The 21,929-nt window shown below is 37.5% G+C and overlaps 1 protein-coding gene across 4 annotated transcripts in view; it reads left to right on the top strand.

The window, feature by feature from the left end:
• Positions 1-21,929, top strand: part of ZFPM2 (zinc finger protein, FOG family member 2) — a 307,827-nt gene that overhangs the window by 193,783 nt on the left and 92,115 nt on the right. For all 4 annotated transcript variants that reach the window (XM_032698256.1, XM_032698266.1, XM_032698276.1 and 1 more), the window contains one exon: positions 4,318-4,429. In XM_032698256.1, the coding sequence (XP_032554147.1) occupies positions 4,318-4,429 (112 nt within the window). The remainder of the gene's footprint in view (positions 1-4,317; positions 4,430-21,929) is intronic.

Below are 21,929 nucleotides of genomic sequence, written 5' to 3'. Positions count from 1 at the left end.
GACATTAGCAGAAATTGCATTTTCAGGTAAAAATTACTCAAGTGTAGAATGCACACTTACCTAGTGTAGAGCAGTGAACAATACTCTGGTTTTATAATGTGCCCTCATTTATAAAATGTGAGGTTACTACTGTATGGCCCCATCTTACAGACACCCACGTTAGCAGAGCCCTGTGATTATACATAGGCAGTAGGTAGGATGTTTTGTAAGCTTTTGACCAGTGTGTAGCAGTTCTTTTGGAGGGAGAAATTAAATTATGTTTGGTTTTTGAATTCTTATTTCTAAGCAGCTGAAATATTATTACTCCTGTGACAAGAAAGCTTTTTTTTGTGTAAAAAGGCACCTTTTTTATTCTAGAGTTATTCCTAAGAGCACTGTAAAAAAACCCCAACAGCATAAAGTAGGTAACACCTACCTCCACTGTTTTGGGAATGACCAACTAAATTTTACAGTATGACAAGTATATCTCATGAATTACAGGATGATTTTCATAGAACTTTCTGAGAGTCAGTGCATGTACTACTTCAAGGGGGATGATGTCCCAAAGGTGAAGAGCTGTCATGAAGAACATGTTGCCTTGCAAAGACTTTCTTCTATGTCAAGCTAAGAAAGCCTTTTTTCATGTTCCTCGGTGGTTCTCAGCCATGGTTGTACAGTTCAGACAAAGGACCTGGCAGGTCTCAATTAGGTATCTCAAACAGACAGGTCTCAGGCTTCATAGATTGTAACCAGTGCCTTAAATCCCACAGACACTTAGTGCAGATTAAAAAGCACTGGTGTAATGCGCTCAAAGCACGATATCCTGCTTTAGAAGCGGGTTGCAGCATTCTGCACCCGCTTCAGCTTTCAAATGGATTTAAAATGTAGCCTCAGGTATAGCGCATTGCAGTAGTCTAATCTTGAGGTGATAAAGGCATGACTGATTTAACCATAGCTTCTTGTTATCTTGAACTGGGGTCTTTTCATTTTAACCATTTTAAGGAAATGGTCTTTCCTGAATCAGCAGGCTTGCTTCAGTTCTTGCTATGTAATAAGGCACAACAAGAGCAATCATCTCTCGGTGGTGAACACCTCGTATGAACATGTGAACCTCACAGGATGCCAGACCCCAAGAACTGCTGCCGTGGTCCTGACTTGCCTTACAGCTCACACAGTATGGCTGTGAGGTGCATCAAAGACAAGCCATGGCTCATATCCTTCAGTGGAGCTGCCAAGCTTTACAAGCAGCCAGGGCCTTGTGAAGTTTCGCTTTCATATTAAAAGAAGTTTATTTACATATCTATGCAGCTTGGGCGCAGAGCTATGAGAGAATGGGAAATTCTTTTGAGGTGTCCACCAGTTCTTCTAGGCTAGAAGAGCTGTGAAACAAAACACCCTGTTCCTCCTCCAGTCTATCTCTAGTGCTTAGAGACCACTTACAGCTGCAGAGCTGATTAAGAGTTTTACTGCCAAGCCAACCTGGAAGCTAATTTAGCGATTACCATGTAGTTCTTTAAGTTTCAAAAAAGCCCTGTAAATGGGGAATGGCAAAGCAGACACATATGCTGACTGCTGGTGCTCAGTCTACCTGCTGCTGCCCCTGCTTTGCCTCAGAAGGGATAAGGCACCTGCCTGGGCTCCTTGCCTTGTCTGGAGAAAACTGGGGTGGTGGCCTGGGACTAAGTCCACCCCTTTACTAAAGGAGAAACTAATCTCCATGAGAAAGTCAAATGGTATCTCTGCATCTCATTCTTCTTTAGCAGTATGTGGTTAAGTATAATCCTTTCCCAGGATGTTTTATTTGTCCTGACTATGTAGATAATAAACTATTGCCCAGCACAAGAAGATCCTGATATTATTTGAGGCTTTTTGATACCACCTTAATGCAGATAATACCCTTAAAGATGGAAGAGACACAATGTAATGTCAGACATCTGGAAAGAAGAAAACCAGAAATAGGAATTAGATCTTGTGAAAATTAAATAGATGATCCCTTCGGCACTTAAAAGATAGAATTTTGGTTTGTTCTGCTTTTCAACTTGGCCACCAACTTAGGAAAAAAAACCCCTTGTTTGAATGTCTTAATCATTTATGGTGTACTTGTAAAAGTTCACTAGCTGGATAATATTGCACTGTCTTTTGATTGTATGTGGGATTACCAGAGACTGAGAGCACATATAAGCACAAAAACATGTTAAAGGTTTAACTGAAATGGCAGTTGGAGAAATGCAGCAAGTGGTAGGAACATGTCCTGATCCTCCTCTTCATTATTGCTGTGAAGCCATGGTTACTAACATTCATGTTACAGCTTGTATTTAATTCGGGTATGATTCTCAGGTGTGTGAGGAATAGCTACTTTTCATTGTTTCCATGGCAGCCTTAGCACTGTTTTGGTGTAAATTACACTGAAGTCCAGACTTTTCTATAATAGAAGATGGAGATGATAGTTCGATTACCTTTCATCTCACCTCTTGCAGCTCTTTTTTTGGTTCATGCCTTGTTTACATCATTATTTTCTATGCAGTCCATATTTAAATACTTTGCACTGATTTCATAACTGATAATATCAGGGTTCTTGATAATTTACACCAAATTTTTAAAAAATTAATAAAATTGTCTTGTTTACTGGTCAGTTATTAATTAGAATGTCAATTCAGAATATCAGTGCATGCAGCTGCGTTGACTCTAGCAAACATACTTTCTGCAACTTCCCTTAGAAAAAGCAGTATTAGGAACTGAGACATTGCATGTCTCTGGTTTCAGTACTTTTGCACTAGGTAAGTAGATTTTTGCTAGATGTTACATTCCTTTCTCCTGATTTCATTCATCATTTCTACCTGTTTTTTCCAATACTTATGGAGGATGAATAATGTCATGGAGTGCATATAGATGAAGCGTGACTTATGCCCAAACAGTTGTATGAAAAATGCAAAATCTGAAGTGAAAATTAAGTAAAAAGTACTATCTTTGATAAAACATTATTGGAACTTGAAAAGATAAAAAAACCCTGAATTATGAAGAACTGTGATATTTAATATATATTTTTCTATAATCATTATTAAAATATTGGTATATCATAATTATAGTAACTATATATTTTATGTAATTATTAATTATATCTTATGTAACTAAAACATTATCAATAATATCTTATTTTCAATAAGTATTTTCCTGTATATTTTGTGAGTTCAGTAGGTTCTGTGGTAACTCTTTATACTTCACTACATTTCTAGAATGGTCATAGATAATAAATGTGGCCAAAACATCTGGAAAGTTCATTATGAATTTCTGTATCTAAATTTTTTTTAACTCTCTTAGTCATATCACAACAGAATGTAAGTGGAGCCAACTAGAGAATTATTGGTGGAATATAAAAATAACTAAATTCTCTTACAGAAGGATGGAATGTCTTGGACAGAATTATATTCTAGGAAAAAAAAACAATTAAAAGTTATGTTGTGACTGTTGTAGTTTGTACTCTCTGTTGTGGTTTCTCTCTCGATACAGAGAAAAAGAACTGTGAATGACAGAAGCCTAAGTGTCATCTCAGTGCCACATACTGACAAACTCAGGATTACCCACGGGAGTTAAATGTTAATAAATTTGAGGCCTCTGCCTTAGCTCCTCAAATACCAAATTCTCTAAATATAGAGTATGAAATGTGGACAGTAGATGTTTTTATTAAATTGACTCCATGCCTTTCAGGTGTGGTAACGCCTTGCTTTACTTTTGAGCCTTTCAATGGATTAATGCAACTTGTATTTTAGTCTTTGTTGAGACAAAGTCCAGTGAATATTTAGCATTATTATGATTTCAGACATAGTAAAATCACACATCAACACATAGCAAAGCAGGGAAAATTCCATTATGAATTCACAACTATTTCCTATGATAATACAAATGTTACCCAGGACAGATCTTTGAAATGGATACCGATTCTTTAAATTCTTTCCTGTCTGTTTCAGGAAATAGTGAGATCCTGTTGATAATAATGTACAATGTGTCTAAAGTTCACTTCTAAACACTTGGCTCTTTGCTGTGAAAGTCATCTGTATTCCCTTTATAATTCTCAGCCACCAGAGATCTGCTTAATCTTGGAGATCTGATCCAATATCATTCGGAAAAATCCTTGATAATAGTTTCACCATTCAGTCAATGAAAGAACTAAAGCTTCCTGCTTGTGTCTTCTTAAAAAAAATCCTGAGGCAGAGGAATAAGAACTTGGCTGATGGATTTGGAGCTTTTGTTGTTTGCAAATAAAATTATTATTACTATTATTATTCAAGTTCTTAATCAAGGCAAGCAAATGGCATCTGTTTGTTATCGTCCTTCCTACAGAAGACAAAGGCTTCAGTCCCTATGGTACTGACTGCTGGCCCCAAGTGGTTGCTGGATGTGACTTGGCAAGGAGTAGAAGACAACAAAAACAACTGCATTGTGTACAGCAAAGGTAAACACAAGCTTATTTTTTTCTTTACTTTCCTGTGTAAGCTACTGAGACAAACATATACCTGTTGCATAATAGGAAAATTAATAGTATGTCTCCCCTTAATGTCAGTTTTCCCTCTCATTTTCCTCCCACGTTCTGGTTTTGCCTTTTTTTTTTTAATTTTAGTTATATAAAAACCCCACATAGTCTCTGCAGTTTATTAAGCGCTTTTTAAACACTGAAGGACATCAGATGACATAAGACATACCATCCATTTCTCTCTGAGAGTTAGTGCCTCTTGGGAAACATCAGTAAAATCTATACACTTTGAATAGATGAATTCTTTTAGGCATTTTATTGGGCATACTGTGTATCATTTCCCCATGTTACGTTATGTTACATTGTAGACTACTAACTGAAATCCAGTTTTGTAAGAAGAGTAAGGACTTGATTGGACTATGAAAAGACTTTATGTCATCAGCGTGGTAACAGAGGATAACTGGAACTGTGTTTCAGGGTTGTCACCTCTGACATTCCAGTCTCTGTGTAGCAGCCTGATGTGATGATGCTTCATCATCATGTATTGGTTCGTCATAATGGGTAGCACTTCCGTCTTATGTGAATTGTCAGATTTGCTCAAGCCAGTACAAGTTCTTATGAGGCTCCCTATCAAACTCGCTTTATCTAACCTACCACATCTAACAGCTCCTTTGGTTCAAGATGCAAAGGCTTTTGTCTTGCATCTTGAAACAACCCAAAGAGTCTCAGGTTCAGTCCATAGCACCATGGACTATGCACCACACTGTCCGGTCAGTCACCGTGAAAGCTTTAAAATGCAGTTATGGAATCGTTACAGTACGTTAAAAAAAAAAAAAAAAGATAAACAAAACACCACTTGAATATATGGAATAAAAATAACTTACTTAGTGTAGCTGTGTTTGGCATTCACCCTAAAGATCAGGTTGCAAAACTATGACTTTCCTTCCTTGTATTTCAATCACCAATCTCAGCACTTTGTGAATACTTCAGAACATGCACTGTTCTTGTTTAATTTCTTTTAGGTTTTATTTCTAACCGAACAGACCTACTGAGATCAAAGATTTGTTTGCTGAGGCAACCTAGTGACCATTTCAGCATACAAGCATCCAGGCAAATAAGCATCCATATCAATATATTAACATACAAAACACTAATCATAACATCAAAGACTCCTAAAAACTTACTAGAAACAATTACAACTTGTTCCTATAATCATTGCAATTTATACACTTATAAGAGGATTGCTTTTAAACTGCCACAAGCCTTTGAAAGTTGAAACGCTGAAAACAGGGAATTTGCATGTTAAAAATGATTCGCACACCAGGGTCTTATAAATTCTTTCTATTATAATTACAGAATGTCAACACATTCATTCTACAACCTGAAACACCTGCAGTACTAGAGAACTGGGCTCAGATCTAAAAAGGGTTGAGCTGCCCTCCCTTTACAGCTTGCTGATTGCAGCCCAAGTGGAAGAAGCAGCAAAGTGCTCTGAGTAACGAACGCAGTGAAGCTTTTCTCATGACTCCAGAGCTGCAGTTTGCTGTTCATAGTGTTGAATAATCACAGGCAAACTTTCCTGCAACAACGTTTTAATGTAATGGGAAACTACTTTCCCTCCAAAATATAGCTTCTGCAAATTCCCATAGGATGATATCTTATCAAGTATTACATTCTTTAGCACATATTTACCAGTTGGACTTTTCATCTTCAAAGTACTTTACTAACACTAACTAATTCATTAGGCAGTTTCAGTGCTGTCAGATTTAATCTACTGAAATACAATTGTTTTTATCAAATACTGAGAACTTGCTTCAGTTTGATACAATATGATTAGCCCAAAACATTAGTTTTTTCATTCAAAGGTGATGGATTTTTTTTCACTGATTATACTGATTATTTTAGTACTTAAACTTTAGCTGACTTTAGTACTAGTTAACAAGGTATGGTGAGACAGTTACACAATACTCATGGTGAATTCTATTGTCTTTACCAGAGATGTCTATTATAACTAAAGTTGAGGGTAAATTTGAGGATAAATACATGTTTAAAACCTGCTACTTCACTAAATTAATGCAGGAAAGAAGTTACAGATATGCTTTACCTTCACTGCGTTCTGTTCCTCTCTTTTCACTTCGAGGTGGCTGTTCTGTCAGTCATTAAGCACCTACTCTTGCCTTGAGCTCTGCTGGGATTTTTGTACTAGAAAGATTAATTGACTTGGATCACAAAACAATGTCAAATAGAAGATGGTAAAATAAATAAATAGAATAATGTTTCTTCCTTCAATTTGTATCTCATCATTCCAGATTACATTGCTTTGATTTGTGTTAGCTTTCTGTCTCCTACAGTGCCATTACTTCTAATGAAACGGTGTCAGCTGGCATGTAGCTGTAATTCGATGTTATGTTGTAGTTGCATGTGTATAATTTTGTTACTTTGCTTAGCAATACATTGTTATTTCTGAAAGCAGTTAGCTGAACAAATGTGTGGAATTGTCTGTGTAGCAGATTTGGTAACCTGGAAGCTGTTTTCCATACTATACTCAAGATGAGATGAGTGGAGTAAATAGGCACATTTCTAAGAGGAAGATAAGTTTAGAATTGGCTAGAAGTACATGGTGCTGGTCGATCAGTTGCTGACTCAGAAGCACATGCCATATTTCCTTTTAGCTTATTACAGTGATATCTTTGAGAGCAGAATTTTCCCCAGATCTTTCAGAAAAACATAGGAATGTCAGTCTGATTTCCAGTTCACTAGACGTTGTGAGCACTGTAATCACCCACATATTGCACACAGAATAATCATGGGGATAGGAGCCTAGAATGCAGGTTCTATTAAAAAAGAGTTTGAGCTGGCCAGCTAAGTCCCTATTTCCCTTCAATGTTCTCCATAAAATATTTTCTCTAAACAAGCAAACACAGAAAGTGTGTGTGCGTATGTATGTGTATATATATGTGATGTACACGTATAGGATTATATTGCTAAGTTATTACAGTGGAATCACAAATCTTTAGATGAAGAAAATAGTTATTAAAAAACGCACATCAGAATACATTCAGAGTGAATAGCTATGAAATAAATATTCAGCATTTGAAATTAGTGATATTCTAATTATTCTACTTAGTCTAGGATCACTACCTGTATTTTTATAACTACCTTTCCCCAATACTAGGACAAGGAAACTTTTACAACTGTAATTATATTTCTAAAAAAATGCTCTTTTTGTTTTAGTATTTACCTCAAACTTCTCTCATGTTTCAAAAATAGTCTATTCACTAATTTGAGATAGAAACTGAGATTTGAGAGACAGATTTTATGAATTTTAGCTTATCTAGAATTATAAATATGTTATTTTTAAAAACAGCTACAGTGTAATTCAGGCAAGATATATTGTTAGAAAGTATAGATGCATGAAGTGTATGGTCATTGCCACATGATGTACTTGAGAAACGTTCGTGCCTAACAGAGTCGTTCACCAGACCTGGAAAATCTCTAAGACCACAGGTAGCAGTCTCCTCACAAGCTAGGAGGGGGCTGGGGTATTTACTGCAAATCTCTCACTAGGACGGCAGCAATTTTAAAAATTAAATTTTGACTGACCAGAATAGAAACAGGGTAAAAAACACAGTTGCACAGACTAAAAACCATGCTCATATAACAGACATTTTCCTAGATAGTATTTAAACCATTTATGTGAAATGTATGGATACCATATGTTTAGTGGCATTGTTAAAACAGGGTGTCTGTACAAATATTTAGCTGTGGGAATTATAAAATCATAAGGCGATTAAGTTAGCTAGTTGTGAAATTCCAATATTGCTTTTTAAATGACTTCAGGATATAGGAGGTGCTAAGGTTATTATCTGTTATCAGGAATACAGCGGAATTGTACGACTGGATAATAACTAAACAACTGACACAATGTAAAATTACATTATCAGTGTGTTAAAACAAAATTGCGCCCTAAAGGAGTCTACATGCCAGCTCAGAGCTGCAGTGTAATTATGCTTAACTCTGATAATTAAAATACAACGGAGATCAACAGAATCATTTTCATTAAGAAAATTATTAATGATGGTGGTATAACAGTAATTGATTGCAGAGCACCACAGGATAACTCTGTGCAGGAAAACCAACATGTGTAACGTGTGTCCGGGCCGGTTGGGTTGCGTTGTGTACCACTGAGCATGCTGCCGGCCAGGTGGCAGCCGTGGGGCACATCTCCTGCTGCAAAGCCCGAATCAGAAAATGACCCCTTGGCAGGCAACCCCTTGGAGGGAGAGGGATGGGTGCTGGTACATGGGGTGGTGGGATGGGGTCAGGTGTGGCTGCCAAAAAGGAGGGAACCACAGCACACTTCTTAAGCCAGCAATTGTCTCAGTTTGTGTGAGGCAGTGTTCGGTTTTGCATTTCCATTAGTGATTTATGGATATTATTTCCTCCTCTGCCTGGCCTCACTGAGTAGTTTATGCCCTTCGTTATTTCTGAGAGGATGCTGGAGGAGAAAACCCATCCTCACCCCAGCGCGGTTCCACAGGCACTGCATGACATCTTCGTAAGTGATTCCACAGGATGCTCCTGTTAATTGTGCCAATGGTGCAGACACATGATACCAAATGCCATAAAAAGCCTCCATGTCTCCATAAGTGAAATCACAGTCAATGCCCACTGAGCAACTATAACAAAATCCTTGCTAGGGAGAATGTTGCCTAAGGGTGAGATCCAAGAATTGTCATTTTCTTTTGGTGAACACAAAAGCGGGGAGAGGGGGGAGTGAATGCGGGGGAGTGCTGCTCCACACAGCTAAGGGATGGGTGCTTGATCAAACAGATGCAGCTTTTGAAAGCTGCCCGAGAAAGTCTATTCTCCAATCACAACAGAGAAGGAGTCAGTTAGTGTGGATTTACAGGATGATATCAGTTAAAATGACAGCTGCCCACACTGAAACTGTGTCATGTAGCTAATTTATAAATAGCAGCTCGAGGAAAGGCAGCAGAGTGGAGAGGGCAGGGCAGAAGTCAGGGCTAGAGGCGGAGGGCTGTGCTTGACCTTTCTGGGGCTTCCACTGGCTGCATGGCCCCATGGTTCACTTAAAATAATAACTTAAAATAAGTCAGGAAATACCTAATTCTTTACTAAATTCACTGGCACTGGGGTGAGTTATTTAGCTGATGTATGTGCCGTATGTTGAAGACACAAACACTGTGAAAAGGTCACATGAAATTACTAGTAAAAATTGAAGGCAATTTTTAATTAATTTTACTAATTTAAAATAAACATTCTAATTTTTAACATGCAGGAAAATTCAGTTGTTGCAACAGAAAGGCTCTTAAATTTTCCTTTAGTGACAGAGGATTACTTTTCTTGATTGTTCTGTGAGATCCTTGATACCATGTTTTCCTGAGCAAAAGAGTTTTCAGCCAGCAAATACTCTTTTTTTGTCCCTAGAACTTCAGGCAATGTAATGGTACATTGCACCACAAACATACAGCATCAGGGACCTTAATGAGACACAGGTCAAACATCATAAGGAGTTTAAACACTGCTGCATTAGAGTATGAGTATAATTTGGTCTGGGTCAGAGAACAAGTTGTTTAGTAGGCCGAAGGTTAACTTGGGGCATATATTTTAGATTGCAAGGGGCTTCTTTCCACATACTATTAAAAACAAATCGAGTGAATTTACTTAGTCTGTTCCACATGGACAATCAGAAAACTGCAGTATCTCCTGTCCTACTGGATGCCTCCATTAGCTAAACAATGTGCTGAAGCCTTTGGTGGTGCTAAAGGTTTTTTTTGTTTTTCTTTGTATCCACTGACAAAAATATCTGAGTTTTCAACAGCATACATCTGACACTTACCTGAATATCAAAGGTCCATGAAAGAGCTTGTTTTAGATTTCTTTTTCACAATACTGAAAAATTGCAGAGTATTTCTTAATAGAGTTATAATTATGTGTATAATGCTTACATGGAATGATATATCTGCTTTCACAGTCACTGGAAGAATGTGTCGTGATACAGAAATAATGGGAGTGATTGGTAGGCAAGTAGATGTCAGACTCCATGTTTGGTTTTGCAGGGATGTTGAGAAGGCAGGATGCCAAATGGCACCGTTGCAAAGGAAACTATTGCAAATCAGTCCTGATAATTTCCTTGCTGGCCACAGAAGAAAATATTTTGTCCCTATCACTAGTGGTCCTTATTGCTTATGACAGACACAGTGTTGTAGACTTAATTCAAACACTATTCAGCTTCAAAGAACTCAGGAAGCAGGACTGTACTTTTTCCTTATTTTTATTTTTTATCTCTACAAATAGATCCAATGGGCACTTTTCTACTTTAGGGAGTTAGAGGTCAGGGCCTTGTATATTGTCTTATTTACCTACAATAGAAAGGTTGTTTTATGCATCTTTATGGATATGTATATAATAGCATACAGTGAATTATTGCATGGCCTTTAAATTCTAAGCATGTAGATAATAAAGGGAAAATGGCAAGAAATGCAGATGTACAACTGTATTTCTACTTCCAACATGAAAATGCTTTTGTTCATTATTAGTGCATTACATTTACATATCAGCCAAATTTTTTTAGGTTATCTTTGTATGTATATTGTTTGGGGTCTCTTTTTCTTATGTTCTTCTTATCACTTATTATGTAGTTTATTTCATAGTTTGAAATTGGAATTGTTTTTCATTTGAAGAGACAAGAAAATAGGCAGAATACTGACACAATTTGCACAGAATTATATTTTTTGGACTGAAGATTTAAAAAATTGTACACTGATTCTATAAGTCACCTATGAGATATTCAAGACGGAAAAGAAGCCCAATATGTACTTTCTATTGTGGCCATGTGAAAAGAAATATTGCCTCAACCGTTGAGACCACTGGCAGCAATAAATGTAAACAGAATGCAGAGATTTTTTTAATTTTTTTCAATATATGTATTTGTCCCTCATTTTTCTAAGTCAATTTCAGTAGAATCAGTCATTTAGAAATCATTTAAAGAAAAATATTGTCCTTATTTTCAGGATGTGACATAGATGCTAAATGTGTTTTATTTTTAATTAAATTGGGGTTTGTATCCGTTATGCTACGTAGACTGCAATAACCTTGTGACCCTTGGTGCTCGTGGTACCATTACCTCTGTCATCTTCCCTGCAAAGCAAGAGGGAAGAAAAAAAAAAAAAACAAATTTGCTGAGCCACACATTTCAAGTTGTCGACAACCCCATCCACAAGAAAACAGAAGAAAATATATATGCACTCTGTCCTGTCAAAAGGCTTTCACCTTATCTTGAGAGACTGTCAGGGCAGGAACATCATGGAATGGACAGGAGTCTATTAAATTAATAAGCTGCTGGATGGTGTCTGGAGAGTTATGATGCTCCATAAATCCAGTTTGATCATGGTGGACAAGGTTTAAATCTGCAGACTTCTAATACACATCCAGGTCCTGAATTGGATTTGAAGTTTTGTGCTGGAGACACAGAGATAGTCCTGTAGCTTATGAATTAAGATTTATCATTTTTTTCATACTTTTTTTTCTCCTACACTTCTTGACAAAAATGAAAACACCTTAGGGATCCTGGCAAATGTTACTGCTTGAAATGAAAGAGCTGTTGTCAAGGTGAAACCATGACCTAGAAGCCTAATATCAAACCTGGGTCATTCTTTTCAGGCAGCTCCATTGGTGCTAAGTATAAAATGTCTGCATGTGAGGAAAGGGGGCTGGATTAATCTGCAGCCTGTTTTATAGTGATTCCTATCAAATTTGTATTTGTGATACAAGGCAAACTAATGGTGTGCCATGTACAAGCAAAAGCTGAAAAATGTAGAAATATATTCTTCTCCCTTTCGAGGTAGCTGTGTGTATAATGGACAGTGCAGTGTGAGAATTCTGTGTCCCTTACCTCTAAATGGTTTATGCCTAGTGGTAATAATCAAAGGAAGACTCTTTTATATTCAAGGTGCCAAGCTCCAAGGAAAACCTGTGATATGCAGCCGTGATGTCCAAGTGGTCTGTGGAGCTGGGCTGCCTGGGATGCAATGTTAAAATCATGTTGGATGTGTTTTGTCTTTAGCAGCTTACAAGCGAGGCCATTATTATGGCACCATGGCTGGCATTCAAGTGTTTTTTGGCTACTCAATTGACCTGCAAGCCAGTGATTTATTATAAGTCCCTAAGCTCCTATTCTTGTTACTCTGGAGACTCCAGCAGGTGATTCCTGTGCTTGCTTACACAGACAACAGGAGCTCTCTCTTCCCAAATTCCCTAGTCACATTTCGGATCCTACCTTATTTATTGATGATATTTAGAATCTGTGTTACTTTTAAAAGCAATTTGTGCTTTTTTTGTTCTCATTGTTAATTTAGGAGCTTAAAGAGACTTACTAACATTAGAGAAGTCTAAAAGCAATGTATATGTTAAAGGAAATTGATAGCTTCTGTTGTAATACCAGGGACACTGAGATTTGTTTTATGCTCAGGAAAATGGATTTAGAGCTGAAAGGAATTCTGGTGTGTAGGTCTCCTTAAACAGAAAATGGGATCAAGGTATAACCCTTGGTCACATCCATACATATATCTCCCTCCATTGTCTTTCAGGAATTATTTAAGAGCTGTAGCTAGGGATCATGTGTGACTGAATCCTGACCTCTCTATTGATCCTAGGGATCAATCTGTGTACTCTCTGATACAAAGACAGATGTCAGCATTTCTCTCCTTCTCCCATGGCATTCCAGCACTGCTCAGTACTGTAGGCAGAGGCTACAAGGAGCAGGACTTCACAGCAGGGTGCCATGGTGCTGAGGCCAGCACTGCAGAACACATATATTTTTCCTAATGCAATGGTGATTGCACCCTGTTTTTTGAGGCAGGTTATGAAGTGTGAAATGGGGAGAAGGGAGCCCAGAGGTTAGGGAAAGAACTCCAGCATAGTGCAAAATATACTTGAGGCAGGATGCTCACAGTGCCTTCAGTTGCCCCTCTTCTCATCAGGGCTGGAGCATCCATTAGTCTTACCACTGTTTTAGTCTTCTCTGAAGAAAACTGAAGAAAGTATAAAGAAGTTGCAACCTGCTTCAATGTTGGTTTAATATCTAAGGAATGAGCCCCTGTTACTGCTAACACAGATAAAACTTAGCAGTTTTTAAAAAATGTAATTTCTTTTGAAAAATGCTATTTTAGATTTTTTTTTTTGTTTGTTTCTTGTTTCAGTTTAATTCTGTTGGGGCATGTGGGGCAATGTGATGCTGTCAAACAGAAACTCTTTTAAGCTAGAGTGTGCTTAAATTATGATACTTGAAGTTAGTTGCAATGTTGAAGAAGATTTAGTAGAGATGTTCTGTAACTGAGTGGTGAGGTACATGACTGAATTGGTCAGTGGCATGCAGAACCAAGGCTTGTTTCTGGTGCAGAATTTGCACCTAAGATAATTTTCTATGATAATATCATAGTATACAGGTATATACACATGGATACATGCATATAAATCTATAACAATAAAAATCAAAACCTTGGGCCTCAATTAGGGTTTCACTCAAGCTACAGAAAGTTCTGAAATCTCTTCCTATAGCTGCAGTATATACTTTTGCATGGGTGGCTCCAGCTATTCTGAGCAATTATACTATCACAGGTTAGTAGTCGTTGGGAGGAAATATTATTTGTAAAAGAGTTTAGAAGATAGAAAGTATAAGTCCTAGCTAACATTATTAAAGCTCAAGAAAATTACTGCTGTTAGCTTTATAAATTACAGAAGAATGTTAGTTTTGCAATAAAATGGTGAAAACAGAAGACAACAGAGAAAAAAATATGTGTTTTAGGGAGTGCAAATCAATGTAAAAAGAATATTGAAAAGTTAGATTGTGTTAGAAACATTAGAAGAGAGGTTTATTCAGACTTAATCAGATATATTTAATAACCATTGTAACTTTTTATTTAAAAAATCAAAATGCACAGTCAGATAATACTACTGCTCTCTGTAACATTATTTCAGTGAATGAGGAATTCTTGTTTGAGACAGTGGTGATGTAGAAACACACATAAATTGAAATTTTTCTTTTACAGTTAGGACAGTGCACTAATTATTCAAGATCTGAACACATGAAAGACATTTATGAGAAAACTGAGGATCATTGGGTTAACAGGAATTGACTAATATAAATCATAGAATCATGGAAGGGCCTGCGTTGGAAGGATCTCAAAGATCACCTAGTTCTAATCCCCCTGCTGTGGACAGGGACACCTTTCACTATACCGGGTTGCTCAGAAATCCATCCAGACTGCACTTAAAAATTTCCATGGATGAGGCATCCACAACCTCTGTGGGCAACCTCTTCCAGTGCCTCACCACCCTCACAGAAGATAATTTTTTTCCTGTTATCTAATCTAAACCTACTTTTTTTCAGTTTGAAACCATTCCCCCTTGTCCTGTCACTACATGCCCTTGTAAAAGGTCCCTCTCCATCTTTCTTGTGGGCTTCCTTCAGTTACTGGAAGGCCACAATTAGGCCACCCCAAAACCTTCTCTTCTCCAAGCTGAACAAACTCAATTCTCCTAGCCTTTCCTTGTAGAAGAGGTTCTCCATCCCTCTAATCTTGGTGGCCCTCCTCTGGACTCACTTCAACAGGTTAATGTCCTTCCTGTGCTGGGGAACCCAGAGCTGGACACAGCACTCCAGGTGGGATCTCACCAGAGTGGAATAGAGGGGCAGAATCACCTCCCTCACCCTGCTGCCCACACTGCTTTGTGTGCATTTCAGGATACATTTGGCTTTCTGAGCTGCAAGTGTACATTGTTGGCTCATGTCTAGCCTCTCATCCACCAGCACCCCCAAGTCCTTCTCAGCAGGGCTGCTCTTGATCTGTTCATACCCCAGCCTGTATTGGTAGTGGGGGTTGCCCTGGCACAGGTTCAGCACCTTGCATTTGGTCTTATTAAACCTCATGAGATTCCCATGGGCCCACTTCTCAAGCTTGTTCAGGTCCCTCTGAATGGCATCTCAGCCTTTGGATGTGTCATCTGCACTACTCAGCGTGGTATTGTCTGCAAAATTGCTGAGGGTACACTCTATAACTCTGCTATTAATGAAGATATTAAATATCACTGGTCCCAATACGGACCCCTGTGGGACACCGCTTGTCACTGATGTCCATTGGGACTCTGAGCTGTTGACCTCTACCTCATCCAGCAGTCCAGTCATGGAATCCATTTCTCCCCAGTTTAGAGAGAGAGGAGGACCATGTCAAAGGCTTTACAAGAGTCCAAATAAATGACATTTTTAACCAATTCCTTGTCCGCTGATGAAGTCACTCCATTATAGAAGGCCACTGGGTTGGTCAGGCAGGGCTTGCCCTTGGTGAGTCTGTGCTGGTTGTCTTGAATCACCTCCCTGTCCTTCATGTTCCTTAGTTTAAGTTCTAGAAGGATCTGTTCCACAATCTTCCCAGGCACAAAGGTGAGACTGACAGGTCAGTAGTTCCCACAGTCCTCCTTTATACCCTTTTTAAAGCTGGATACAATGTTTTTCCTTTTCCAGTCACCTGGGTCTTAACCTGACTGCCATGACTTTTCAAATATCATGGAGAGTGACTTGACACTACATCAGCCAGTTTCCTCAGGGCTCTGGATGTATTTCATTAGCTCCCATAGGTTTATGTATATTCAGGTTCTATATACCCTAACTTCAACTTGAAAACTTAAGATGAAGTATTGTGGTTGGCCTTTTAGCTGAAACGGATGTTCAGATATGTAAGAATGGAAGCATCTGAGATGCAGGGGAGACAACAGTGTCTTTGGCCAGACAAAGTATTTGTTGGCATTATAAGATGTGCAGTTGAACTTAAAAGTGTGTAATGAAAAGGCAGTGGTTCACACTAGGAAATAAGAAGGGTCACATCAAGTGATCACTATGCATACTCTATTAATAGTCTGTTATTTTAAATGTGAACAGGCTTGCTTTTATGGTGATTGCCCGTGCATTTTAATGGATTTAAACTATGTAAGGTTTAAATGCATTTTCAAGTTACGATTAAATGAAAATTTAAAATAAGAATGACAGATTGCTAAGGCTAAACCAGTTTTATGATTAAGCTTCAATTAAATTATATTTATCATTGGAGCAAATGAAGTATAAAATCACAAACAATGATATTTTTCAGTGGATTACCTTGGTGGGAAGTGTAGTCTGAAGTATGACTTTGAGACTTTTATCTTCTGTTCCCTCCTAAAGTAGAAATTAATTAGGGCTAAACAAGCATTGGCTATAGGTTCAGAACCCCATCCTGAGTCTTTCATGACCCAGTGGTCTAGGAGCAATTTACTGTTCATGATGCAAAGTATTATGTATTTTATTTGGGTTTAACTAGCTAAGTTCGGGAAAAAGTTGAAATTTTAATGGTGGTTTAAAGAATGAACTGGTTTTATTGCTTTCTTGGAAGCTACTTCTGGTCCTTTGCACCTCTCAGAAGGTCTCTTGAGACTGACTCTTTAAATACGTTTTTTTTCTCTTTCCATGTACTTTCTATGTAAATCCCTAAATGGCAGAAGCTCTGCAGTGAGTCGAGAGAATGCTGGGTTTGTACATGCCAGCTATTTCTCAGTTATATCCAATGTACCATAACAAGTGAAACACAACAATTTTCTGGCTTGCCACAACATGATCTTCAGCTTTATGTACATGTAGCACTGCTCTGTCTTTTTTGATACACTTCCTAAATTTCATTATTTATTTTCTCTTCATTCTGTCCTACAGAAATGTGTGTAAAAGGAACTATATTCTGCATTCTGTTTTCTTGGTTTGATCTTAATTTTATAATCTAGGACATAAGTGGATTAACTTTGGATATTGAGCAGCCTGAATATTTTCATATCTTTAAAAAATGATCCACAGCATCATAAAAATTGTTCTTTCTGAAACATCATTCCATTCCTTTAGAAAAATGCCTCTAAGTGATGTTAAACAGAAAAAATTATTTTGGATCAATTGCACCTAAAAACCCCTATAATATATTCAGCTAGAAGATTCCAAAAAGTGATGAGCTGATACATGACCTTCTTCTCTTTAAGAACATATGAACATATTCAGGGAAGTGAAGAATGATCCTAGTGCTAGTGTGTTCCTAATTATTGCAAAGTCTAAACTTGTGAACAGTTGAATACTCAAAGGTCTAATTGTACAGAGACAATTCAGTTTCTAAGTCAGAGATGTCTCCAAAAGCACCCATTGGGAAGTACTTTCCTTAACAAGAGTATTTTCTTAAATAGGATTCTTTTCAACTGTTAAACTGGTACACAGGAGATCTAAGAGTAGGTCTTCAAGCTGAAGATAACTGAAGGAAATTCTTGTGTTTGGGACTGCTTTTTTTGTGTGTCAGTCTTGGATGGCTGTATCACGTCCCATGTGTCATCTCTGGGACATTGATGTTACAGAGGAATCAATAGAAACTGATTAGCAGACGTTTTCTTTGAGCACTTTGGCATGACAGTCTGCCATTAATATCCAGCAGCATTCTTTGTTTTTACTTAACTTCTATACCTTCTTTCTTTCTGTAGAAAAGTTGGGTCAATTTGCATTTGCAGTTGGCAGACTCCAGCCACTGTTACTAATAACGTTGGATAATGGGGAAAAAAGAGAGATCCTGAAGTTTTTGACAGTAAATGTGCATCTAATTTTGTCTTTTGGAAATTACCTGAACAGATTTTAGCTGTCTGCCATGAATCAAACACCTCAGTCATCAGACTATATCACTTTCATAATAACAATTTTTTAGATCCTGGTAAAAGGTTACCTCTGATCCATGTTGCAATGAATTTGTTCGCTGTAGCCCCGCAGAATTAGCTAGTGGGATGCATATGCCCAAGTGAACACAATAAAAGAAAAAAGAAATACACCATTCCTTTTCCTATTACTTATTTTCATATGGCATGTCAGATGAAAATGGGTTAATATTTACCAAGCTAAACATTTTTGTAGACTAAAACCATAAGTGGAGGACACAAAAAGAAGAAAAAAATCTACCTGGAGGAAAAACAATTTATTATTACTTAGGAAACAATCTTACTTTCCTATGATATTGTTAGAGACAATTCTGAGTTTTAAACCCAATATTCTTGTAGGGTTGTTTTATTATTTTACTTTATCCTAATATAAATAATCTTTCTATGGAAAATATACTTTTCCCATAGCAATGGACCAGTTAGGCTGTATTATTAACACAGGGAACAGCTGTTAATTTTTTGGGATGTTTAAAATATTTTCAATATATAGTCTTTGGTTCATACATTGTCTTTTTTTTTATTTTGCATCATAGTCAGTTACCTTCATTGGCATCTACTGATACAAAACCAATGTAGTAGAGTAAGGAGCCATCCCATAATTTTCCTCAATCACTGTTCCCATTTCTTTCCTCATTTTCCTATTCTGCAGAAATTCAGGTGCACAGAGGTAATGTCCAAAAAAGAATGAACCGAGCTTCTGAGTGGTCCTTTCTATCATGTATAATATACCATAAATTGTATGTACCCAAAGATACTGAACTCTGCTCTCCAGAAATGGAAAAAAGTTGTCACTAGACCGGGAAGGTCATCAGCAAGGACTTAGAAATCCCTTGGCATCTCTTCATCATAGATACTAAGTATTGCCTTACCAGCAGGGTTCTTTGGCAAATTAAAACCCGGAAGGCACATAGAACTTTACGTAGAATTCAGGTGATGAAAAGGAATGGCTAGAAGTAACTGGATCCAAACCTTTTGATAATATGTGGTTGCCTAATTATTTTTGCCTTTGTTCCCCTTTTAAAATGGCATGCATCAGTCTGTGTTTTAAGAGCTTATACAGTGATCTATGTGTGATAATCTAGCACTTAACTACACGTAGCTGGACTACTAAATAAGTTTGGCAGAGCAATAGCATGCGTATGATGTGGCATTTTCAAAATGTTTTTGTATTGTCTACTCAGAATATTTAGTATAAAATGAAGCAATTGTACACAAGAAAGAAAAAGAATTATAGGGTGCTCTTCATGTCTAAGCAGCCCAAATAATGCATGCATGTTTTATGGCATTTGCGACTGAAATACAGGAATATTTTTCTTGAGTGGAAGTGTTTTTTAAAAGCTTTGTAACATGTGCAGTAACAGTATGCATACTTTTAAGGCAAGAGGTAAGAAGCAAACATTTCAATCCTTATTTTTTAGGAAGGATTTGGATGCTTAAGATGTCTCTTTGCATCTATTACTATGAAGAGTCAAGAGAATAAAGAATTATTTGGAAGCATATTGATGGATTGTTGAAATGTAACTACTCAGTGAGATTTTTGATAACTTATATATGCTTGGAGTTGGAGGTGCTGACATGTAACATGGCAATATTTAATTAGGTTTATGTAAGAAAAGTGGGAATTTTTCTGAATGCATTTGATGTGTCCTTTTTTTTCCTTTTCAAGCATAAATAACTTTTGCTTTGGGAAATTTTAATATAAAATTCTTACTTACCCCATGGACAGCTCACTGCTAAGTGAGTTTTTTAGAGTAGCTCCTTAGAACTTGAAATCTTTCCAGTTCTTAGCTGCAGAGCTAGTGTGACCTCAGGTAAAAATAAATTTGTGGTAAACTTGTCATCATCGTTTCATAAAGGGAAGAAACTAATACTTGAAATACTAGCAGCAATTTTTTGGTATTTCATTTACATCACAATGACATATGGCTCTGTATTTGGATCTTGTTTCACACTTCTTCAGAAAACACTAGCATTTGGATTTGGGAGAAGGTTGTAATTCTTGGTTTGACACAATTTTTTTTTCAGAATTGTACCCTTCCTTAATTAAAATTTTGGTCCAATCTTAATACATTATGTGATTTTTTTTTTTAATTGGGCGATCGTGAATACCTGTTTCTCTTGGAGAAAAGAAAATACAGAAAGGCAACAAAAGAGACCGAACACAGTGTTATTCTAAACTGTCAGGTTGTTCTTAGGTCTCTCTGATATTTCTCGGATTCTAGTCTGCTGGTGATATAGTTTCAATAGATGTACTAAGGAAAGTGCCAAGACCAGCTTTGACAGGGTTTTCTTTTTTTTTTTTTTCCTCTCTTTTTTTTTCCCCTCCTCCTCTTTCTCTTTTAATCCCTGTGGGGCTCTGTGATTTTTCATAGCTGGACTAAAGTTGTGTCAACGGGAGACTTGCACCATAAAGACTGAAATGTTAAAGAAAGCTACAAGGAACAGCTTTGAGGCAAGGTTTCAAGCTTTGTCATCACGCTTGAAGAATTTTCTGTTTAATGTACTGTAATGCAGTATTCAATGGGGACAAGTTTAATTGAGTTTTACACAACCCAGTTGGGAGTAGCGCTGCAAGGTAGGTGATGTCTAGGTTTTTAATCTTCCACTCCAGAGAGGCTTGTTGACGAAGTGGTTCTTTCTCTTTGTAAGAAAAAAGGGAAGCATGAGAAATGATACATCCGTGGATAAAACCAATTGGCAACCCCCAAAGGAATGAGGGCGATAAGGCGAATCCAGCACTTGTAAGAAATAAAAGAATCCAACTGTTCATTTAAATGAGAAACAACACATGTGATTGAGGAGGCAGGGAGGCTGGGCACTGGAGTGGGGAGGAAGGGACTAATAAACAGAGTGGCTGGTGTTGGAGTTAGGCGTCCTGCACAAGCAAGTCAGGGTTTGTTAGGCGGATTACCAAAGAGATAGTTAACAACATGTATTTTTTAAAGAAAAAGGAGAGTCAGGCACTTCCTGTGCCAGAGGAGGTGGCTGAAGTGGCAGGAGGGAGGAAGCTGCTGTTAGGCAAAGCCCTACTTAAAGAATCGCTATTCCTTCCCTGAGGCCTAACAGCAGCTCTCTATCAAACAGCGTAAAAATAGCACTGGACCCTGTCAAAGAGAAAATAATACCTTCTGTGTAAGCTTCAGTGTATTAAACTGTAGTCCTGTTTGAGTTACTTCTCCTAGAACTTAAGCAGCCGAAAGGATAAAAACATGCGGTCAATATACTGCCAGATCATATCCCTGCTCCAGCTCTGCATCCCTGCTAAAGCAAAAAGTGTTTAGCTCTCCCTAAAAGCACTGTCTGCCCTTTATGAAAAATTCTGTTCTTGCCAATTGTGTACAGTTATGTGTTAGAGTTTATTTTAATTTTCACCCGCAAACCAATACTGTTCCACTTGTTTTCTCTTAAGATATTGAAGAGATTTGACCTGGTATGTGACTGAAACTGTTGGTTTGTTTGTTTTCTCATTTAATGCTTATATTGGCGTTTTTGTTCACAGAGGTTTTCCTCCTCTCTCCAGAGTCATTCGCTGGAGAATGCACTGTGCTGTGCAGTGATTGTTTTCAGGTTTCCTCTGCCATCTTACCAGCAAATCTCTCATTTTGTCTCATCAGAATCAAGAGGACTTGACACAGTGACTTTTTTGGTAAAATCTACTGAAGAGCAAGGTTGGCATGAGCTTAAAGAAGCAGTAGTT

The sequence above is a fragment of the Chiroxiphia lanceolata genome, chromosome 1 (genome assembly GCF_009829145.1).
Source record: "Chiroxiphia lanceolata isolate bChiLan1 chromosome 1, bChiLan1.pri, whole genome shotgun sequence".
Taxonomy (NCBI): Eukaryota; Metazoa; Chordata; class Aves; order Passeriformes; family Pipridae; genus Chiroxiphia; species Chiroxiphia lanceolata.
This window is presented reverse-complemented; position numbering and strand designations above follow the sequence as displayed.